We start from the raw sequence: 20,152 nt of genomic DNA on the forward strand, positions 1-20,152 counted from the left end.
TTATTTAAATTATATTTTTATAAATTTTGCATTCATTTAGTGATTTGCTTGTTAATTGTTAAACGAGTTTCTCTTACTTGTATATTTTAACTTTCGAGCGTTTAATTTCTTAAAAATTGTTGATTTTGTGACTTATTAGTGAATTTGGCCAAAAACCCTAGAAAAATATAAGTTGAGATATTAGTGAAGTTAAGAAAGATTTTGGGAGTTAAAAGAAAGTTAGAAAAACTAAAGGGTGTTAGTAAGAAAGTTTAAGTGGAGGACACTATTTGGGGCACTATTCAAAGTTGACTTAGAGAAACCTTCTTGTGGCTTGTATATTAGTTCCAAAAGCAACCCAAAGCCTTCATTTCTTCTCCTTGGCTCGCCTAAAATAGAGAGAGGAAAAGAGAGTGAGAGACTTCAAATTTTCTTGAGATTCTTGAAGATCCAAGCTACCCTTTCATCAATCTACTTGAAACCTTAGAAGATCTTGAGAGAAGAAGACTCCTAGGAGTGGATCTTGCTATCTTCTTGGTTTAATCTTGCTAGGGTTTGAAGTTTTGAAGAGATAAGTGGCTAATCTACTTCATTCTTTTATTTTTCAAGCAACTTTGGACTAGATCTTGGTGGATTTATGCTATATATGGAAAACCTATGGTGGATTTGAAAGTTTTGTGGAAGTTTTGGTACTAGAAGCTTGAGAGTCTCTTGTATGCTTGAATCTTGAAATTTTTGGCCAAGAAATTGTGGATTGTTGTTTCTTGATATCCAAGGGTTAATGATTGATGAAACCCTTGAGGATTTGACTTATATTTCTAGTGATTTGTTGGTGAAAATGAAAGAAATCACTATGTCCACTAAGTGTTTGATCTTTTGTTAAGGGTAGTTTATGTGCAAATTTTCATGATTTTTCTTGCTAACAATCTTGGTTATATATTGTTTGATATGTTCATGGATTTGTTATGGTAAAATTGGGAAGATTTGATGGAGAAATGCTTGGAAAATTCTTGTGGGAAAATTCTGCCTTTGCTGTCCAAAATAGGGGAAGATATTCCAGCCTTGATTTCCACTTTTTCTTAATAATTTTGGGCAAGTTCTTGTTCAAGAAACTTGTTAACACATCACTCTTTACTTGTATGTTGAATTTGAACCAAAACTAGGAATTTCTTCCTTGTTTTCTTGTTGGAAAGTTTGCAAAATGGACTGAAACTCAGAGAGCATTTTCAGTCAACTTGTCAGATTTTTTGATATTAATTGAAAATGAATTAGAGTCTAAATTTTATACTGTTGGAAATCCCTTTGAGTCTAGTTTCAAATGCAACCAACGGCATTCGATTTCAATTTTTCTACATTGAGTTATAGCCGTTTTCTCGAGACTGCTCAAATGCCCTAATGTGACGCGACATCTTTCTTGTGCCTCTGTGATTGTTATTTTTTACCATGAAAATGCATGAACTGAATTTCGATGTCTTCATAAGAAATGTAGATCTATATCTTAGTTTCGAAACGCCATAAAATTCATCTCAATCCGATAAGTGTACCTCCAGTTATGATCAAAATGGCGAGAGGTGCCAAAGCTGTCACTTTGATTCTTCTCCTTTGCACTCTTTCCTTCGCTTTTCTTGGTTCAATTTAACATTTTTCACTCCATATTTGATGTGTGCACGGATGGCGAGATGGATAGCGGCTTTAACTCAAGACTCTCATAGAGACCTCGAAGCCTTGAAGGATTTTAATCGGGTTATCTACACCATGACCCAAGCCCATGAAGAGTCAAGTGGGCCTCCAAATGAGTTGGCCGAATAGGGCCTTAGGCCTTAGTAGTTATTTAGCAATTGATTAGTGTTTAAGTAAGAGCATGGGCCGGCTCATCTTGTCCCAAGACCATGGGCCGACTTTTCCCTTTCCTAGTCCCTTTAGGGTTTCAGTCACTTTAGCCTATAAATAGGCTTGCTTTGTAAGGTTTTAGGCAGACGTTTTATCAATAAAGTTTTGCATATTTTCGATTCTTCTTGAGAGAGAGATTCGACCCCTTTACTTGCTTTGGCAAGGGTTTTGAGCAGTCTTGCGTCTCGTCCTAGATTGTTCTACCGACCTATCCCGTGGAGTATCCACCTTCATTGGAGTCGTCGTCCTACCGTCTTGAATCAAATCGTGTCGTCCGTTTGGTTCTAGATCCCGTAATTTCAAGCGTTGGACATCCTCGCTAGATCCTTGGGCAAACGTGCTACGTGTCTCGAAACAAGTTGATCGAGGAACGTATCAATATTATACCTGAACCATTGACCTAAAATGTACATGGATTTTTCCTTTGAATTGAGCTTGAAAACATGCGTTTTGGAAAACTTTTAGGGTCGTAAATATATGAAAATCTTGAGGAACATCTTGGGACTTGGGAGTAGTTTTGATTAAATGGTAGTTTGGAGTAGTGAATCTCATTATACTCTAAATGTTTGGTTCTAGAACTTGGAAGTGAACACAAGATTTGCACCCGAGGCGGACGTTTGAGCTTTGCTATACATGGTGAGTGTCAAGTGTATGTTTCTTGATATCTTGATTTGAATGATACCACCTGTTATGTGTTGAATTCTGAACTGGATGAGGCGAGAGTGTATTTTATCGCACTCGTCCTCCCCTTCTTGAATGATCTTGTATTCGCTTGAACTTGATTGACCTGTACTTGTGTTTGTGCTTGTGCTTGACTTGTAAGTGCTGAGCGGCAGCATGTACCATACTCAATCCGAGTGGGAGGTGTCTCTCATCCCGTCTCAGTACTATTATCTTGATTAAATCGATTGGAGAGTTATCTCATCGACCCTAGTGCTGAGCGGTAGCATGTACAACACTCAATTCGAGTGGGAGGTGCCTCTCATCCCGTCTCAATACTATTATCTTGATTAAATCGATTGGAGAGTTATCTCATCGACCTTAGTGCTGAGCGGTAGCATGTACAACACTCAATTCGAGTGGGAGGTGCCTCTCATCCCGTCTTAATACTTTTATTCTGATTAAGTCGATTGGAAGTTATCTCATCGACCTTAGTGCTAGTGCTGAACGGCAGCATGTACCACACTCAATCCAAGTGGGAGGTGCCTCTCATCCCGTCTCAGTATTTCTATCTTGATTAAGTCGATTGGAGTGTTATCTCATCGACCATACTTGTTCTTGCTTGGGTATACTCGAGTATTACCACCACTGTTTCTATTAGACGTTCGGGCCCGGTAAGGGATATGTTTGGTGGACAAAAAATTGGTGTAAAATAGAGATCTACGGTCATTGTTTTTACTTCTTTAAACATTGACGGAGTGTCAACGGGTTTGGATCAATCTACTGCAACGGGGAAATTGGCTCCTGAGAGCTCCCGTATCCTCTTAATGAATGTGTTTTAGTCTTTTTGTGACTTTACGTGAAACCATTGTTATTATTCTATACATGTGCTACTTGAGTTGAATTATGGTACTTGCTCTACTTGCTTGCTTGATTTCTTAGCCTCATTGAGCGTCCGCTCATCCCTTTAAGTTATTATTCCTTAACAGGAATTTGAAGTGAAGAATTGGAGGCGCTAGACTAGCCAACTTTTGTCTAGAGTTAGTGTGATTCCCTGAGCGACTTTTGGACATTTGGAAGTGTAGATTTCATTTGTATTTGAAATATTATGGTTGTAATAGTTAATGCTGTTGCCTAAGGATTGTGGCTGTTGTTATTTAAGTACTTTCTTGGTTTTAAGAAATTGTTTGACATGAAAATCGTGATTTGGTTCGAGTGAGTGCATGAGTCCTGGCGAGAGTTGGGCAGGCGGTCCGCCAAACCCTTGGGTTTGCCCTAGGGGAGGTGGGATTGTTACAACTCTTAAATCCAAATGTTTGTGTGTGTATGTCTATATGTCTAAAGTTTCTTTTTGAACTTTAGCCATCAGTAAATGGCTCATAGAGCGAAACTTTAATTTTGCAAGGGACAACATTTTGCATCTTGAAAGGGCAACACTCTTTATGTTAACCATAGGAGGTCTAATTTGTGCCACAAATGTTTATTATTTCTATTTTTCACAAACAATTAGGTAACCAACTTGCTTTAAATTGTGCTACAATGCTATACACAAAATAGCAAACTACCCCAGGTAATCACAAAACTTTTTAAATAATCAAGATTTTGCCATTCAACTATTAATAGTATGTGTTTTACCCATTGAACTATCAAAAGTATAAATTTTAAGTCATTCTGTTTGATTGCACCGTTAACTCTACTTGATTTAAGGGTTTACATAATTCACAAGACATATTATTAATAGTTAAATATGGCAAAATTAATAGTGAAATTAGATAGAATGGTCCAAAATTTACACTTTTAATAGTTTAGTGGTCAAAACTCAATTATTTAAAAAGTTTAATGGCTACCCCAATAATTTGCATTACATAAAACTTAAAAAAATTTCACCTGTGTATCTAGCATGATATTTATGCTTATCATAACTTATCCATGGTTTTCGTTTTCTCTTTTTTTTGGTCAAAGGTTAAGACTTGAGATACTTGTAAATTGTAACACTATAAACATGTTAGTAAATAACCCCCCAAAAAAATAAAATTGTTAGGACTCCACAGAAAATTGAATTTGGTCACGGGGGTAATGTGGTGCGCCCCACACCAACAAATACGCAAACCATAGGGACCATTGACCGACCCACCCTTCAATTTCCCGTGACTGTCGGATGGTCACTGCATTGCATTTTGTGAACAATGTTAAATTCTATACCTATTTTTTCAACTTTTCCTTCTTAACATTGACTCATTGGCAAGCAACCTATTCTATGGTTTTACTACAGCTATAAGGAGGAGTGCTTTCCCTTTCATGATGTTACAAAAAGCAAACCACAAAATTCACGTCACAAGCAATTAGAATTTTCTTTTAGCAGCCACTAAGAAACTAAAAAGAGTCCACTTTGATCAAATTCTTTTTTCAGTGGCCATAAGTCACTTTGAAAATTAATCTACAACTCATCAAAGCCCTAGAAAATCTCCACCATTCATCATGATGAGGACTGCTTTGATTTATGGTTGCTGTATCAATTGAGTTTGGCATTTGAAGTTGACCCCTTTTATACCAAATATTAAAGAATTGCCACCTACAAAAAGTCCTATCCTTCTTTTACGTTTATACTACAAAAAAAAAAAAAGTAACTTCGACCAATTACAAGATCTTGTGGTCTGTGCTTATATTTGATGACCTCTCAGATTGGTCAAAATCAAAATATGAGAGTCCAAACTTGTTATAGGTATTTTTCAAACTGAAATTTGTCAAAAATTTTGAGAAAGAGTTAATAATTGTTTCTATAAAGAAACATACGAAGGATGCAATCCAAATAAAATAGATCTTTTATATTGAAGCGCTCTAAACCGGAAGATAAAAGATCAAGTGAAAGCTTCGCAAGATGATTTTTAGCTATAAACTTTTAAATCATATTGCTCTAAGAAAAATGACAACACACCTTAAGTGGCACATTGACAATAGAACAATGACCCAAAAAATTGAGACAGATTAACTATATTTTCCTATTGTAAATTAGTTGGGAGTAGAATTTTACTTGTGCAGATGCTCAAGTACATGTGGGCCTTGCTGGTTATTTTTCTAATTACTATGGTTTAGACTTGAGGACGCACTAAATAGCTATTCAGGAATGTTGTTTCAATTGGACAACAAAAATTATTAATATACTAACATTCTGACCTCTGCTAGACACATGTTTACATTTTGTAAAAAAAAAAAAAAGAGTAGATTATTTGAAAAAAAATTAAAAAAAAGCTCAAAAATTATCTGTTTGGATGGGAGTGTTTTTCAAAAACTAATTTTTCAAATACAATAAAAATTTTTAAAAAGTACTCTAAAAGGTAATCTAAAAATTAGTTTAAATTTTTTAAAAATTTTAAAAAATATCTCAAAATATATTTTAGAAACTCTTCTACTCTTAAATATCCCAAAATATTTTCTAAAAATATTCCAAAATATAATCTAAAAATTCTGCTATAGCAAAATTTTTCAAAAATACCCCAAAAAAACAGCTAATCCAAACGGAGAATTTAAAAAAGAATTTAAGAGAGTATATTATTTTGTTTTTAATATGAGGTTAATATCACTTGTGAATAATGTTCAATTGCATGCGGGCCACGCTAGGTAATTTTCTAATCACTAAGATTAAGACTTGGGGAGATTATTTTCTAACTACTTCCTAAATAGTTTTGTTTAAATGGACAACCAAAATTATTAATATATTATAGAGGGTAATACTTTTGTTAATTCTTTGTTATTGGTTTACCAACAAGATCGTTAGGCTAACATTCTTCATCAAAAAAACAAAGGAGTCTCTACTTTCTAGGTTAGTTGAACGTCCTCCTCAAAACAAACTTAAATAAATGTGAAAAGTTCTCTAAGGTGAACGTTAAACCATAACCTGCTAGAGAATTGACTTGTTCTATATAAATTGCAAAGGAAGTAATAGGGAGCAATTGCCATCCATTTTGCTTGTGAAGATGGTCTTGTGATAGTATTTTATTTTGCTTCCTCTTCGAGGCTGTAAAAGGACAAAAAATTCATCTGCAGAAGTTAAAGCTAGCTACTCCAACTGGGTAATAGCAGTGATGGACGCATCTTTTCGAACTTTTCAAATTAAGTGTTTTTACATATACCACAAGTTTCTTCGGAAAAAAAAATTGAAAAGATATAGTTTGCTTGACAAGTTAAATGAAACTTTTTATAAGATTCTTGCAATTATATGTTCTAAGAGCAAAGTATAACCAAAAGAAAAAATGGTCTAATGTAAAACTCTGAGCCTTATTTGGAAAGGGATTTTCTATCAAAAAAATTTTTACGTTTTCCGTGAACATATTTTTCAATCACCTTTTTATTTTATATATATCAAATCACTATAGTATATTTTCTATAAAAACTCAAGAAAATTGCAATCTAATTTCACCAAATATCTAAATTGCATATATTTTGACATAAATAATCAATTTTTTTAGGATAAACAACGCGGAAGTCAAATTTGCCCAAAATTGAGAAACCCTTTAATTTTTACCATTGCATCTTCTATTTTGTTGTGGAGACACATTGAGTGACCATTTGGCAGCATTATTAGTACGGAATAGAGTAGGTAGGGCGGTGAAAAAAAATTAAATTTTGATTCTTTAAGAGGACCGTTTCTTTGATTTATTGCATGTAACTAATAGTTAGTTTAGGAAGACCGTCTCAATTTATGAAAATCTTCTTAAATTTGTTGGAAATTTGATACAGAGAAAGAGAGAGACAAAGAAATCTATGTCACAGGATATGTACTAATTGCAAGATTAATTTGTCGGTATGAATGTGGTGCTTGTTACGGTTGAAAGGCCTCTTCTGCCCTTCTTATGCCAAATTCCCACATAAAAAAGGGGCATTTTGTTGCTTTTTGTTCTTTTGCCACTTTTCCTTTTAAAAGATTACGAGTTGAACTCAATGAGGAAGAGAAATGATAATAGGTCAAAAGTTTGGCAGACAAATGTTATCCAGATCCCAGTCTCATGTGATGCACATAAAAGAAAGTAAAAGAAAAGAAAAGGAAAAAAAATTTATTACGCCACATAGAACTATGAATATGACATCTTTTAGCTGGAATCTGTTTTTTTTCTAAATTATTAGTATCTCTTTTAGTTTTGAAAATATTTCTAAAGTCTGCATGAATTGAACTTTAGTCACTTCATTTTGTTTTAGTAGAAACACCACAGATTTTATCTGTATTTATACTTAGTGATGTCACTCTACACAATTTGTTCCGGGAGGGGGAGGGAGTAATGGTTTGGATAGTATGAAAAAGGAAGTTTAAGTGAGAGATTCGAAATTCGAGACCTCCCACTTACATTAAAATAAAAAAATCTACACTATTTTATAATTTTTGATTGATTTTGTTCTTAGACCAAATTCATCCATCCATTTCCATTTTTCTTGGACTTTATGGCCGCAATTTATTTTTGACAAATAATAATTGAAAGCCCAATTTTAATTCCTTTGTTTCAAGATATCTCAATTCTTCAACTTTTTCAGTCTTTTTAAATCAATTTAAACTATTTTAAAACCCTATTTAAAAGTCTGGGGTAGTTGCATTAGCAGATGTGAAGTCATAAATGAGTATTAAAATAAACAATTGTACATATATTGTTTAAGGTCTATTTGACGTGTGTCGAAAGATGTACTTGAGTTATTAGATTTTCGGAAAGTTAAACTGATTAAAGAAAGTGTTTAAATGTAAGGAAATGTAATAATAGGTCAAATTTTAGTGTGTAATCCCGAGTACAATGGCACCCATTAGAAAAAGCTACTGTTTAATATTGGAATCATTTCAGAAGAGTTAAAAAAATGCTAAAAAGTGTTAATCCCATTATCCTCCATTAGTCACTCATAACTTAGATCTTGGATTTGATTAATCCATTAATCTAATTAATTAATGAAACCTATTTTGGTGTGAAATGATAAGGGATAAAGATATAAATCATACAAATTATGTCGTTTACAGTTCCCATTCATATACTGATGACTTTCTTTTCTTTTTCGTCTTCGTCTTCTTCTTCTTCTTTTTTTTTAAAGCAAGAAAAGAGTGAGTTTTAAGAATTGAAGACGAGGAAAGAGGATTTGAACTACAACCTCCAATTTCTAATGAAGGAATATGAAACAGGTGATTGAATTAAAGAGCAAAAGACAGGGTTTATTAAATGAATGTCGATTCTAAAAGTTAATTTTTTAAAAAATTACATTTTATTGGTGAAGTGTTTAAATACATGAAAACGCAATTAATCTAATAGGGAGCCTTTGGTCTATACATTGTTTGTGTAAGCGTTAGACACCTATAAGAATCTAAAAGATTTATAATGTTATTTCTTTTTCTAAATGATGAACAAAATACGTATGAATCTTTGTCATAAGTACACTACATATGATGAAGACCACAAAAACTATAGAATTTTATTTACACATCTTTCGTCGGAGTAAAAGTTGTATATAAATGTGCTCCGGTGTTTGAGATGTACTATAACATTAAGAGATTCAATATGATATGTAACAAATAATACAAACACTATGTCCAGTATAATATATTTTGCGACCAACATTTTTATGGAAATCCTTTAGCAATTAGTCTTGTTTGGATTTTAGTTTATCAAAGAAAATTTTTTATGATTGCTGTGATTATATTTCTCAATCATCTTTTTATCTAATATATATCAAATCAAATTATTACAGTATATTTTTGTATAACAACTCCAGAAATAACAATCTAAACGAGATAGTTTTTAATTCGTACATTGTGATATTGCGCGTAAGATGGGCATGAAATCTAATTACTTTTGTAAGAAGTAGTTGATTTTACACAAAAGAAAGAGAACTGACAAATTTCTTAAAATTTCAATTATCATATGTTCTCTTTTCTTTTAACCTTCATTAATTTCCTTTTCCATTTTGGATAATCATCATTTTCCACATTGAGATTTGAGAGAGTTGACTCTCAAAGATTAATACTAATTTTAGTATTAAAACGTTTGCATATTTCGGGTAATACATATTTCGGATACTCATCATTTTCCACTTTGAGAGAGTTGACCCTCAGAGATTAATATAGTACTAGTTTTAGTATTAAAACGTTTGATATGAGAGTCAGAGGACTTACCCACCCAATAACAACCCTGTTATTGTGCGAGTTGGCTTCTTAATCACGTGTTTCCTTTGTACCCTCCAATGTAATTACCCCAAAACCACCCAAAATTTTTTTAAAAAAATAGGTTTTTGGTTAATAATCTTTTTTTCTATGTTACTGCATTTAAAATTGTGATTTGGGATAAAACAAATTTAGACTATTTACATTTATGTGCAGTTATCTATTCCGTTCTTCTCCATCTTCTCTCTAGAATTGTTTTCTTTCCCTTCTCTCTAGAATTTTTCGAGTCAAAATCTCCTTCATCTCTCTCATTGGTCTTTTCTCATGGGAAGGACACTCTCTCTAATTTTTAATTTCTCTCATTCGAATAAATTTTCTCTTAGGGTTTTCTAATGAGAGATTTTTCTCTCCTAAGATCTCTTAGTGAGAGTTTCTTATTGTTCTAGTGAGAGTCTCGTGAACCTTTTTTATGAGAGTTTTTTTTTTAGTTTTCAATTTTTTTGTGAAATTTGAAAATTGAGATTTTGTAAATTTAGAATCTAATTTTTCAGTTATGCAATTTCTCCATTATTGTCAAATATAAAATTCTCTTCAGGCTTGAACCAGTTTAAATCAAGTCTAACTGTCAAAAGACATCCAAACATCGTTTGACCAAAAAAAAGAAAAATGCACACGCGTATTGGTTACAATGATTCATTCGGATGAAAAATATATGAGTATCAATGTTATTTTTATTTATATTGATTTATTAGATTTGTTGTATTTATTCAAATCTACATGTATCTATATCATGTTTGTTTGATGTATTTTATGCCATTAGTGCAAATTTATTGAATGAAATTATTTTCTATCTATTCCTTCTATTATTCTCACAAAAAGGTCTACTCAAAAACCAATATACTTCAATCACGTAAAAGGATAAATTTTGTTTATACTGACAACATATACACAACAAGATTAAATATATGTCGCATGTGTAAAACATAAAATTTAAATTCAAATAATAGTTAGTTATGTATAATTCTTTTATACATTGTCAGCATATAAATTTTTTTTATACTAGTAGTTTTAGATTATACCACGTAAATGAATTCAAATTTGAAATTCAAATCAAGCACATGTGACATACATTCAAAACTGCTAGTGTAAAATAACTATTGTACTATTATTGCATAAAAAGTTAATCCATTAGTTATTATACATTTAGCTCTACTTGTGTATACACAAACTTTATCCAACATAAAAAACTATTAATGGCCTTTTTCCAAACAACATTTTTAGCATTCATGAATTTGAAAAAAAAAAGGGAAATTTTTGGAACAAGTTACTTTCATTAATTTTGTAAAACATTAATAATAGGGTAAAATACAAAAAAAACTCACAGTTGTTTGCAAAATATTCAATTTAACTATCTTTGGTTTGGAAACCTACACTATAATTCCATGTGGTTTCGACTAAACTAAAAATTGGATGGAAAGCATTTAATCTAATGGTTGTACATGAAATATCAATATTGCCCTTACTATACGTAAAGTGTTTTCCGTTCAATTTTCAATTTAATCGAAATCACAAAAAGTTATAGCGCAGTTTTACAAACTAGAGGAAGTTAAATTGAACATTCGATAAATCACATAGAGTTAATTTATATAAGGGCAATATTGACATTTTATGTACAACCATTAGATTGTATGCTTTCCGTTAAATTTTTAATTTAGTTGAAATCACCTAAAGTTATAGTATAGATTTTTAAATAAGAGAGAGTTAAATTATATATTTGATAAATCACAACTAGTTTTTTTAGTATTTTACTCATAATAATACATTTATGCAACCTCATTATAATTTATCTTGCATTCATGTGACTAGTTACTAGTACAAGCACCACTAGTGTTCTTTGGCTATGTGAACAATAACTTGTTGACTAGAGTGGAGACTAGTAAGAGCTGCCTTATCTCTACGAATTTAATGTAAAATCCAAAATCAAATCTTTAAACTAATCAGCATTCACCACTTAAAAAACCTTCATTCCAATTTGAAATCACAAAACAACAAAAACACTTTCCCTTTTGCAAGCAAAAAAGAAAGAAAGAAAGAAAGAAGAAATCCACTAGAAGTAGTTGATTTTGCAGACAGCAGAAGTTACTCCTCCCCTTCCATTCCATCCCATCATCCGCTCAACCCAACCCAACCCAACCCTAAAGAATACTTAAATTATTTCTCCATCATCACCAGAAAAAAAGGAAAATAGGAAAAAAAAAAAAGAAGACCCTTTTTCTCTCTTGAAACAGAAGAGAAGAGAAGAGACCAAGAAGAAGAAGGTGAAAGAAAGGAAGAGAGGAGAGAATAATGGAGGGTTCTGAGCTCTTACCAAACCACAACAGCAATGGAGACTAAGAAAAAAAGAGAAAAAATAGGAAACCACATTGCTATTACTGTTCCCAATGGGGAAGGCAGAGGATGAGCAGCCTTTACCAGGCTCAATTGTGGATGAAGCTCAAAGAAGAATTGATGAGCAGAATAATGTAGGAAATAGTGATAGGAGAGCGTGCTGCTTCTGCTGCTGGAACAGGAGCAGCAGGTTGAAGAGGGTTGTGAGTTTTAGATGTGTGTTTGCTTTGGTGCTTGGATTAGGAGTCTTGCTCTCTGCTTTCTTTTTGTTGCCATTTTTCCATTATGGAGATCAGAAGGATCTGGATCTGGATTCTGAGTTTGGAGGTGACAAAATTCTGCCTTTTCTTGATTTTTGAACACCCTTTTCTTGGTTTTTTAAGTTGAGCTTCTCAACATTGTGGATTGCAAGTAGATCTGCTTTGGATTTTTGGCTATTCTTCCTCCTTTGGGGTTTTTTTGTGGGCGGACTGGGGAAGGGGGTGGGATTTGAGTTCTCCATTATCTAATGCTAGAAATTTGTTTGCACTTTGTATAAGGTGCATTTTGGATTGGGGCTTGTATCGCTGTGAAAATGATTTCTTCTCTTTTTAGAAATTAAGTTTATGCTAAATTTCAGACAATTTTTTTTCCTTCTTTTATTCTGCAAATTGCTAAGGGAATTTCTAACTTGATAAATGTCAGTTCTCTCTTTTGATCTGCTTCGTTTTTCTTTCTACTTATTTTGGGTATACTCTCAGGAAAGGGCTGGTTAATTTGGGACCCAGTGAAAATTGAGATTTAGTGATACTATTGTCGGACGATGATGTTTGGATGTGGTTTCAAATGGGCTTTCAGAGAAACATGCAGTTATTGCTGTAAATTTTAGGAACTTTAGTGTTTAAAGTTGAGGGAAGTATCTGATTTCTGCCATTTGGATTAACTTGTTAAATGTCTTGTTTTGATTATATGCATCTTAAATAAGTCTGATGAAAATTTGATATGTGAGATTCGGCAGATTTGGGGGACCGTTTTATCATATTGTAGCTGCCGTTAATGGCATTGTTCTGCTGTATTAAACTGCCCTTTTTGTGCGCCTTATTGATGTCTATATGAGGACATGCCATGGACAAGTATTCTGAATGGTCAAATTGAATCAGAATGTCAATTGCTCAAGACTTTTAGCGTGCATTGTGTGCTAGTGAAATAGAATGATTGGGTAAAATGTTGCATTCTGTCGCATTTGGTTGGAGTGAAGACGAATTCTGCAATTATATTGCTTAAATGCACAAGGAAATCAAGTTAAGAAGGAAGAACAGGAGTTTTTGTTAACTTTATGACCCTGTAAAGGCTAGTGAGGTTGGTCAAACTACATGGATCAGAATGACAACCAGGGGCATAAGGTATGCTTTCAAGAAACGGAAGGAAGCAATAGCTTGAAAATGAGGAGGCAAAATTTTGGGTTTGACATTTATGGTTACCTTTGGTTTATATGTTCTTATCTCATCTATATAGCAAGAGTCACTGTGTTGGCTGCCAGACTAGCAGTATCCACAAGTTTGCATCTTTGTCATGCGCTAGTATGATTGAACAAAAATTGAAGAAAGCAACGAAAAAGATACATGAAAGTGGAGAATGAACTGGCAATAGCTGGTTTGGCATACTTCGGGTCTAGTTTTGATTTGAGCTGTTAAAATTTGTTGTCTTCTGTATCGCTCATTAAGTTTTGTATTCTTGATGCTGTATGCATATAAATCATGATTTTTCATCTTAGGAATATGCTTTCCTGTGTACTGTGTTATATATGTATTTCATCTCATGCTGCATGTTTACCAGGTCATGCAATAGTAGCAAGCTTTATGGTCGATAAACCGGCTTCATTTTTGGAAGACTATGTCTTGCAACTTGAGGATGATATTTTTGAGGAAATTAGCTTTCTCACCACTAAAGTATGCTCTGCTACTCTTCTTCTTACTGCTGTCTTATTTCGCTTGATATGTTTTTCCTTCCTTACCATTTGTTTGAATCTGTTCTTATTCATTCTTATTGTTTACTTATGATAGGTGGAAGTACTAAAATTAGAACCTTCTGCTGGACCAAATACAACAAAAGTTGTCTTTGCAGTTGATTCTGATGTGACAACTCAAAGTTTAATCAGGGCTACTTTTGTATCTATCTTAATACATCAATCTCCTCTTGGTCTGACTGCATCCTTGTTCGGGAACCCTTATTCTTTTGAGGTGCTGAAATTCTTTGGAGGGATTACTGTTAGTCCTCAACAGAGTGCATTCCTCATGCAAAAAGTGCAGATCCTCTTCAATTTTACCTTGAACTTCTCTATTGAACAACTTCAAAATAATTTCGACGAACTGAGAAGGCAATTGAAGTTAGGATTGCATCTTGCTCCATATGAGGTTGGTGATGATTCTCAAATTTTGTTGTTTCCTCCTTAATCTTTTTCTTATGCCTTAATCTGGTTGTTGCTATTTTTCCTTTATCTGTTGATAGATCTCTTTTCTATGTTTAATATTTTTTGAAAGAATTTTGTCACCTTGGTTAAAAAAGCCATTGCTATTACCGAATGATATGAAAAGATATAGGGTCTTAGAGCTGCGCATGCGAACAAACTAAATTGCAGTATAGTTGATATAAGCTATGAAAAAGAAAATAATTGGAGGTAAAATGTACCAAATTGGACTGAGCTAAATTGATCAAAATTTGAATTTGTTGACAATTTGTTCTGGAAATTGGAAAAGTGAATTGTAGCTCAAAATACTTTAGCACCAGGACATGTTCACAAATGTAGATTTATATTTATTAGGCAAGTAAAGTCCTGAGGAAGTTCTCATATGTCCACACGTTCGATGTTGACAAATGAGAGTGACAGGGCAGACAAAATGATAAGCTAAAATCTCACATAATTTCGTGCTTTTTGTTACCATACATACTCTATTAAGTAGTTTTCATACATTAGGAGGGTAGTAGTTAGGGTATTTGTAGTAACAATAGCTTTCCTTAAGTTTGCTTTTTTAAGTATATTTCATACATTAGGAGGGTAGGAGTAAGGGTATTTGTGAGGTGGACTGTAATTCTCTAATCCTGAGCCATTTGAGGGGCTAAATCCACACCCATATCTACCCCAGGTGTGGACTTAACCCCACTTTTATCCTTCCTTCTGTTATTTGTTTATTGTGAAGACTTCCTTGTGAACCATGTGGCAAGCTTTATCATGATTAATGAGCAACTTAGTGGAAATCCTATAAGTTGCTCAATAACCAATGGCAACTTGCCAATTAGATAATTAATGAGTCCAACTGTCAAATTTTAAGTCAACCCAAGGTTAATGATCATAAGGAACATAAAAATGGGATCAAGACAGACTGAGTCGTTTGATGTTTTAGCATACTGAAGCTATTCTTTTTTATGCAATTTATTGAACAGGCAATGGGCCCAATATTTAGTTATCTTGGCAATTTGTCCTGGATATTTACCAACAAACAGCACTATGAATAACTCAATGTAGAGCAAATAACTCATTAACTTGGAACAAATAAGTATTAGAACCACAACTTCACCAGAAAATCAATAGATAAGCCTATGCCACAGAACTTGGCAAAAAGCCCAAGGGTCTGTGAATACCTTCTGAAAAAATTACATAAAACAATCCAACAAGAAAGGATATCTCATGTTCAAACTAAAAACCCTTTCACAGACTAAAAGTTTCTAGAGAGTTTGATTGTTGCAATCCTGTTCCAACATATCTCTTCGGTGATTAGTTCTTCCAGTCTGCAGATTTGTGTATGAGAAATGAGAGTGGTGGAGTTAGTTGCTTTTGGAGAATTGAGAGGATAGGAAATAGGGATTTGGAGATTTATTTTTTCCTTCTTATTTTTAATATTGCTATATGTAATAACTGAAAGAAATGATAGAAAGAAAACTAAAACCCTATGGCAGTTGGAGATCTTGTAGTCAAATGATGTTGGTAGAATGGATGTTAGCTTTCTGTTTAAAATCATTGGTGAAATCAGGAGTAATGAAAATTGATTAAATATATGATGTGGAAAATGGTGGTCCTTTAATCTTATTTGCAGTTTTCTGATTGGTCAATGACCAACTATTAGGCTTGCTCAATAGTTGGTCATTGACAAGCCTAATAGTTGGTCATTGACCAAGGTAAAACTTGCCAGAAAGCTTAAGCAACTAAATTGAATGGATATAAATGAAACTTATTATGGTCAGGTGACTCCCTTCAATGCTTCTGTCATGGACTACAAAAGCATTTTTATAATAGAAATGGATAAGGAATGGCAAGGTAACCTAAAATATATAGTTTGCTCCCTTGAAATCTCAAATTTTGTGGGGTAATTGACCCTTTTCATACTGATGGCCTCATGAAAGTGTGAAAAGAAAGAAAAGATTTCTTACTCTAGTAAAGGGTTAGTGAAAGTACTTAATCAAGTTACACTAGAAATGTGTTGGCAAACCTGATGCACTGCAGAGATTTACAGGTCCAAAATGGCAGTGCAGAGAGAACTAATATAAGGAACAGGAGTATCAAAGAAAACAATGTCCTTTGTGTTGAATCAGAATAGAAAATGTTTTCACCATTTCAATCTGTACCATGAAGGAAAGCCTGATAAACCAAATGGCTTTACACTTGAAACATTTACTATGATTGGTTCATTGGTATCTTGTTGGGCATTTCAAGTATTGTCAGCATTGTTGAAATTCAAACTGTAAATGCAGTGTTAGTAATACTTCTATTCACTTTGACAATTGCTCTTATTGCTACCAATGGAATGGTTCGGTGGTTGGTTGTATTCTGATTTTTCTCATGGCTTTCTTTGCTGGAATTTTACGTCTTCTGCTTGTAATCTGTCTTTATACAGGCATGAAGATGTCTAATTTTGCACTTTTGGCGCTAAAGACGTTTAATATAATTCCTATGAGGTGCCTTTTTGAGTGTGGTTGATTGAACTTATTTACCAACTTTATATGTAAATCAATTTAGTCTCCATGAAAATGGGAGAAAAAGTAAACAAAGAGGAGGGGGGGGGATAGATAAAGTTTTATATACATATTTTATATATTAGATGTGCTAGCAATGGGTATGTAGCTATTTACTGATGAGAAGTTTGCCCTGCATCTTTTTGTTGGTGCAGAATTTGTATATAAGCTTGACTAATCTGAGGGGTTCAACTGTGGTCCCCCCAACTATAGTCCAGTGCCGAGTTTTGCTGGCTGTGGGCATTAACCCCTCAAAGTCAAGGTTCAAGCAGTTGACTCAAACAATAACTGGATCTCATGAAGAAAATCTAGGTCTGAACAACACTGTGTTTGGAAGGGTTAAACAAGTTCGTCTTTCATCTGTACTCCCTCCTGGTGGCACTGGGTCACCGTCTCCAGCTCCTGTTCCTCAACCCCATCATCACCATCACCATCACCACCACCACCACCATCATCCTGATACCAATTATTCTCCCACTGTTGCGCCTGCACCAAGAAATGAGAATAGTGGATCCATCAACCGTAAAGGTGCACCACAATCCGCACCACTGGCTGCTCCTACTCCCACACAAGGATTGCATCATAAAGTGGAGCCTCCTGGTTGCCGCTTTGGGCATAAGAATAGACACCCGAGGAATGGGAATCGGCAAACCCCCATTTCACCACCAATTTTGGCACCAGTTAGCGCTCCCTCACCCCAGCAGCAAATAGATCCTCCTACACCAACCGTGCCTCAAGTCCCTTCATCAAGCCCATTGCCAAATGTAGTTTTTGCTCATGCTAGGCCTCCGTCAGGGAGAGAATTTGATGCTGAACCTCCTGATATTACACCTTCAGTTTCACCCTCACCATCTTCATGTGAGTACACTTTCATAACAATAGTTTGCTTTACACCAAAGCTAATAGTTACTTTGCACTTCATCTGTGGTGACTGCTGTTCTATAGTGACAGATAAAAGAACAGTCTGTAGTTGCATGACCTGAAAGGGTTTTTAAAACTTGAATGCAATTATCTGACTTTGTTTTTTTCCTTCTATGTTTCATACGTGGTTATTAGACATTTTGCCATTTTCTGGGTGCTTAGATCCCCTTTGATCTTGCATCTTTCTTCCATTACCAGCATCAACTTCTTCCTCTCTTTCCTATTGACACTGACATTTTGCATTTTGCTTTGTACTTCTCCTGTCATTGTCTGACTTAAATATGACCATGCATATTCCGCTTTTTGTCTCATACAGTATTTTTACTTGTAATTTATGATGCATCAGAATATTTATTACTCTTCTTTTGCAGCATCTGCCAGCATCACATTATGCAATTTGTGGGCTGCCCTGCTGTTTCTACCTCTTGTGTTGTATGCGTAGACACAAACTGGAGGGTTTTAATATACCAAGAAGTCACCTCCAGGGATAAAATTTTGAACGACAAAATCTGTGTATGACTATTGCAAATAGGCACCACAAGATGGAGGAGCTTTGCTAGTGGGAGCAATGCCAAAAAAGGCATGCTTCACAATTAAGTGGATATATGTTGTTATCTGCATGTAAATAGATGATGAAAATTTCAGCAGCAACATGCATTTCCAGGTCAAAGTCACAGAGGTGACGGGCCCATGAGAATATGTATCAATGCTGTATCGTGTATGATCTCTCTTCCACATAAATTGTACCTTTGTAATACCAAGTGTATAACATTGCCTTTTTGCTCCTAATTTCTTTCTACTCGGTGATTTAGCTACCATTCTGTAGCTGTTAAGAAGTTTTCTCGTTTCACTTTCTGTTTATATGCAGACGTTAAGTGTCATATTCTAGAATGTTGTCCTTTTGAGTCATGGAAATATGTAGTCAGAGGTAGTTGGTGGGAATCAAGGTATTTAAGGGTGCATTTGATAAATTGAAGTCTGAAATTAGAAATTGTTAAGTTACCAAATTGTTAAAGTACTGAAATGTTAATATTTGAACGTATTCTACATTAAATGATAAGTTAACAACTTATCACGTGTTATTTTGAGTAAATTTTGTCTAAACAATTTAGAGTCAATTAATTAATTGAAACGTTTTATTTTTTTATTATCAATTACATTTGAACATATTAAGGTTTGAATCTATTAAATTTAAGTTTTAAATTGAATAATGAAATAGGATCCAAGTCAACTATTGTGCATCATCTTGAGCTTATATGTGTTTTCCCTACAATTTTTTTGCCTTTTAGGCATTTTTTGTGTAACTTCAATCTGGGAATAGGCTTCTTCTGGCAGTATAGAGTAAAATGATACGGATAACCTAAGCCTTAAGGTATCACGATGAGGCTTTCTTATAGGCATTTTGATGAGTTTGAGGCTTATTTACCGAAATGATAATGGACAAAATACCAAGGACAATGTTGTTCTGATGTTGATAGTCAAATAAAGACAAGCATTTATTAAGATTTGCGCTCTTAATCTTGACAGTTCTGAAAAAACACACTGGTTTAACCCCTAGATATGGTGTTTTGAATATAGAAGTGGCTAGTTAGAGAAAGCATGGTCCTGAATCCTGTCCAAGGTTTTTGATGTGACAATTAACTTCCAAGAGGAAAAGGTATAAATTTGTAGGGCACGCTCATCTGGAGAATGGAAAAGAAAAAGGGGAAAAACATTATCCCATTGAATGACAAAGAAATAAATAAAATTGGTTGCTGGGTATGTCCACCTAATAGGCTAACATCACGTAATTATAACCATCAGTAATTGTCGTTATCTTTTCAAAGTTATCATGCATATTGAACTTGGTTTCTTCAATTCTTGGTTTCTTAAGTGGGTAGAAGGTGTAGATGGATGGATAGAACGATCTCTCCCTTATTTATGCAATCTTATTCATTCAATGAATTACAAGAAGTACGGAAGGTGGTTAAGAAATAAAAGGAAACTTGGTAGAATAAATTTTCTCATTAAAGCAAAAGGGTCCATAGGTTGATTCTTCACATCGTTGGATAAAGATGTAGATGCAGAATAAGTAGTTGTTAATATATGCCATATGCAACGCAGAAATATAAACTTAGGAGCAAATTTTAAAAAAATTCAGACTTGTCGTATTATATTTGCAACTTGATTTTTTTTTTTTTAATTTTTCGGTCTTGGCCTTTG

General features: G+C 33.9%; 1 protein-coding gene across 1 annotated transcript; it reads left to right on the plus strand.

The window, feature by feature from the left end:
- Window positions 1-11,754: 11,754 nt before the first annotated feature.
- LOC113775303 lies at window positions 11,755-18,775 on the plus strand. Its single transcript, XM_027320119.1, has 5 exons — window positions 11,755-12,370; window positions 13,859-13,971; window positions 14,086-14,436; window positions 17,185-17,887; window positions 18,322-18,775. The coding sequence occupies exons 1-5, from the start codon at window positions 12,097-12,099 to the stop codon at window positions 18,390-18,392; spliced, it is 1,512 nt and encodes a 503-aa protein (XP_027175920.1). The 5' UTR covers window positions 11,755-12,096; the 3' UTR covers window positions 18,393-18,775.
- The last annotated feature ends 1,377 nt before the right edge of the window (window positions 18,776-20,152 follow it).

This window comes from Coffea eugenioides, chromosome 6 (assembly GCF_003713205.1).
Source record: "Coffea eugenioides isolate CCC68of chromosome 6, Ceug_1.0, whole genome shotgun sequence".
Lineage (NCBI taxonomy): Eukaryota > Viridiplantae > Streptophyta > Magnoliopsida > Gentianales > Rubiaceae > Coffea > Coffea eugenioides.

Excerpts from the sequence above, each read along its gene's own strand:
- LOC113775303 (XM_027320119.1), top strand. The coding sequence starts at position 12,097 with ATGGGGAAGGCAGAGGATGAGCAGCCTTTACCAGGCTCAATTGTGGAT. Across the intron at positions 12,371-13,858 it reads TCTGGATTCTGAGTTTGGAG|GTCATGCAATAGTAGCAAGC; the intron begins GTGACAAAATTC and ends CATGTTTACCAG. Across the intron at positions 17,888-18,321 it reads TTCACCCTCACCATCTTCAT|CATCTGCCAGCATCACATTA; the intron begins GTGAGTACACTT and ends CTTCTTTTGCAG.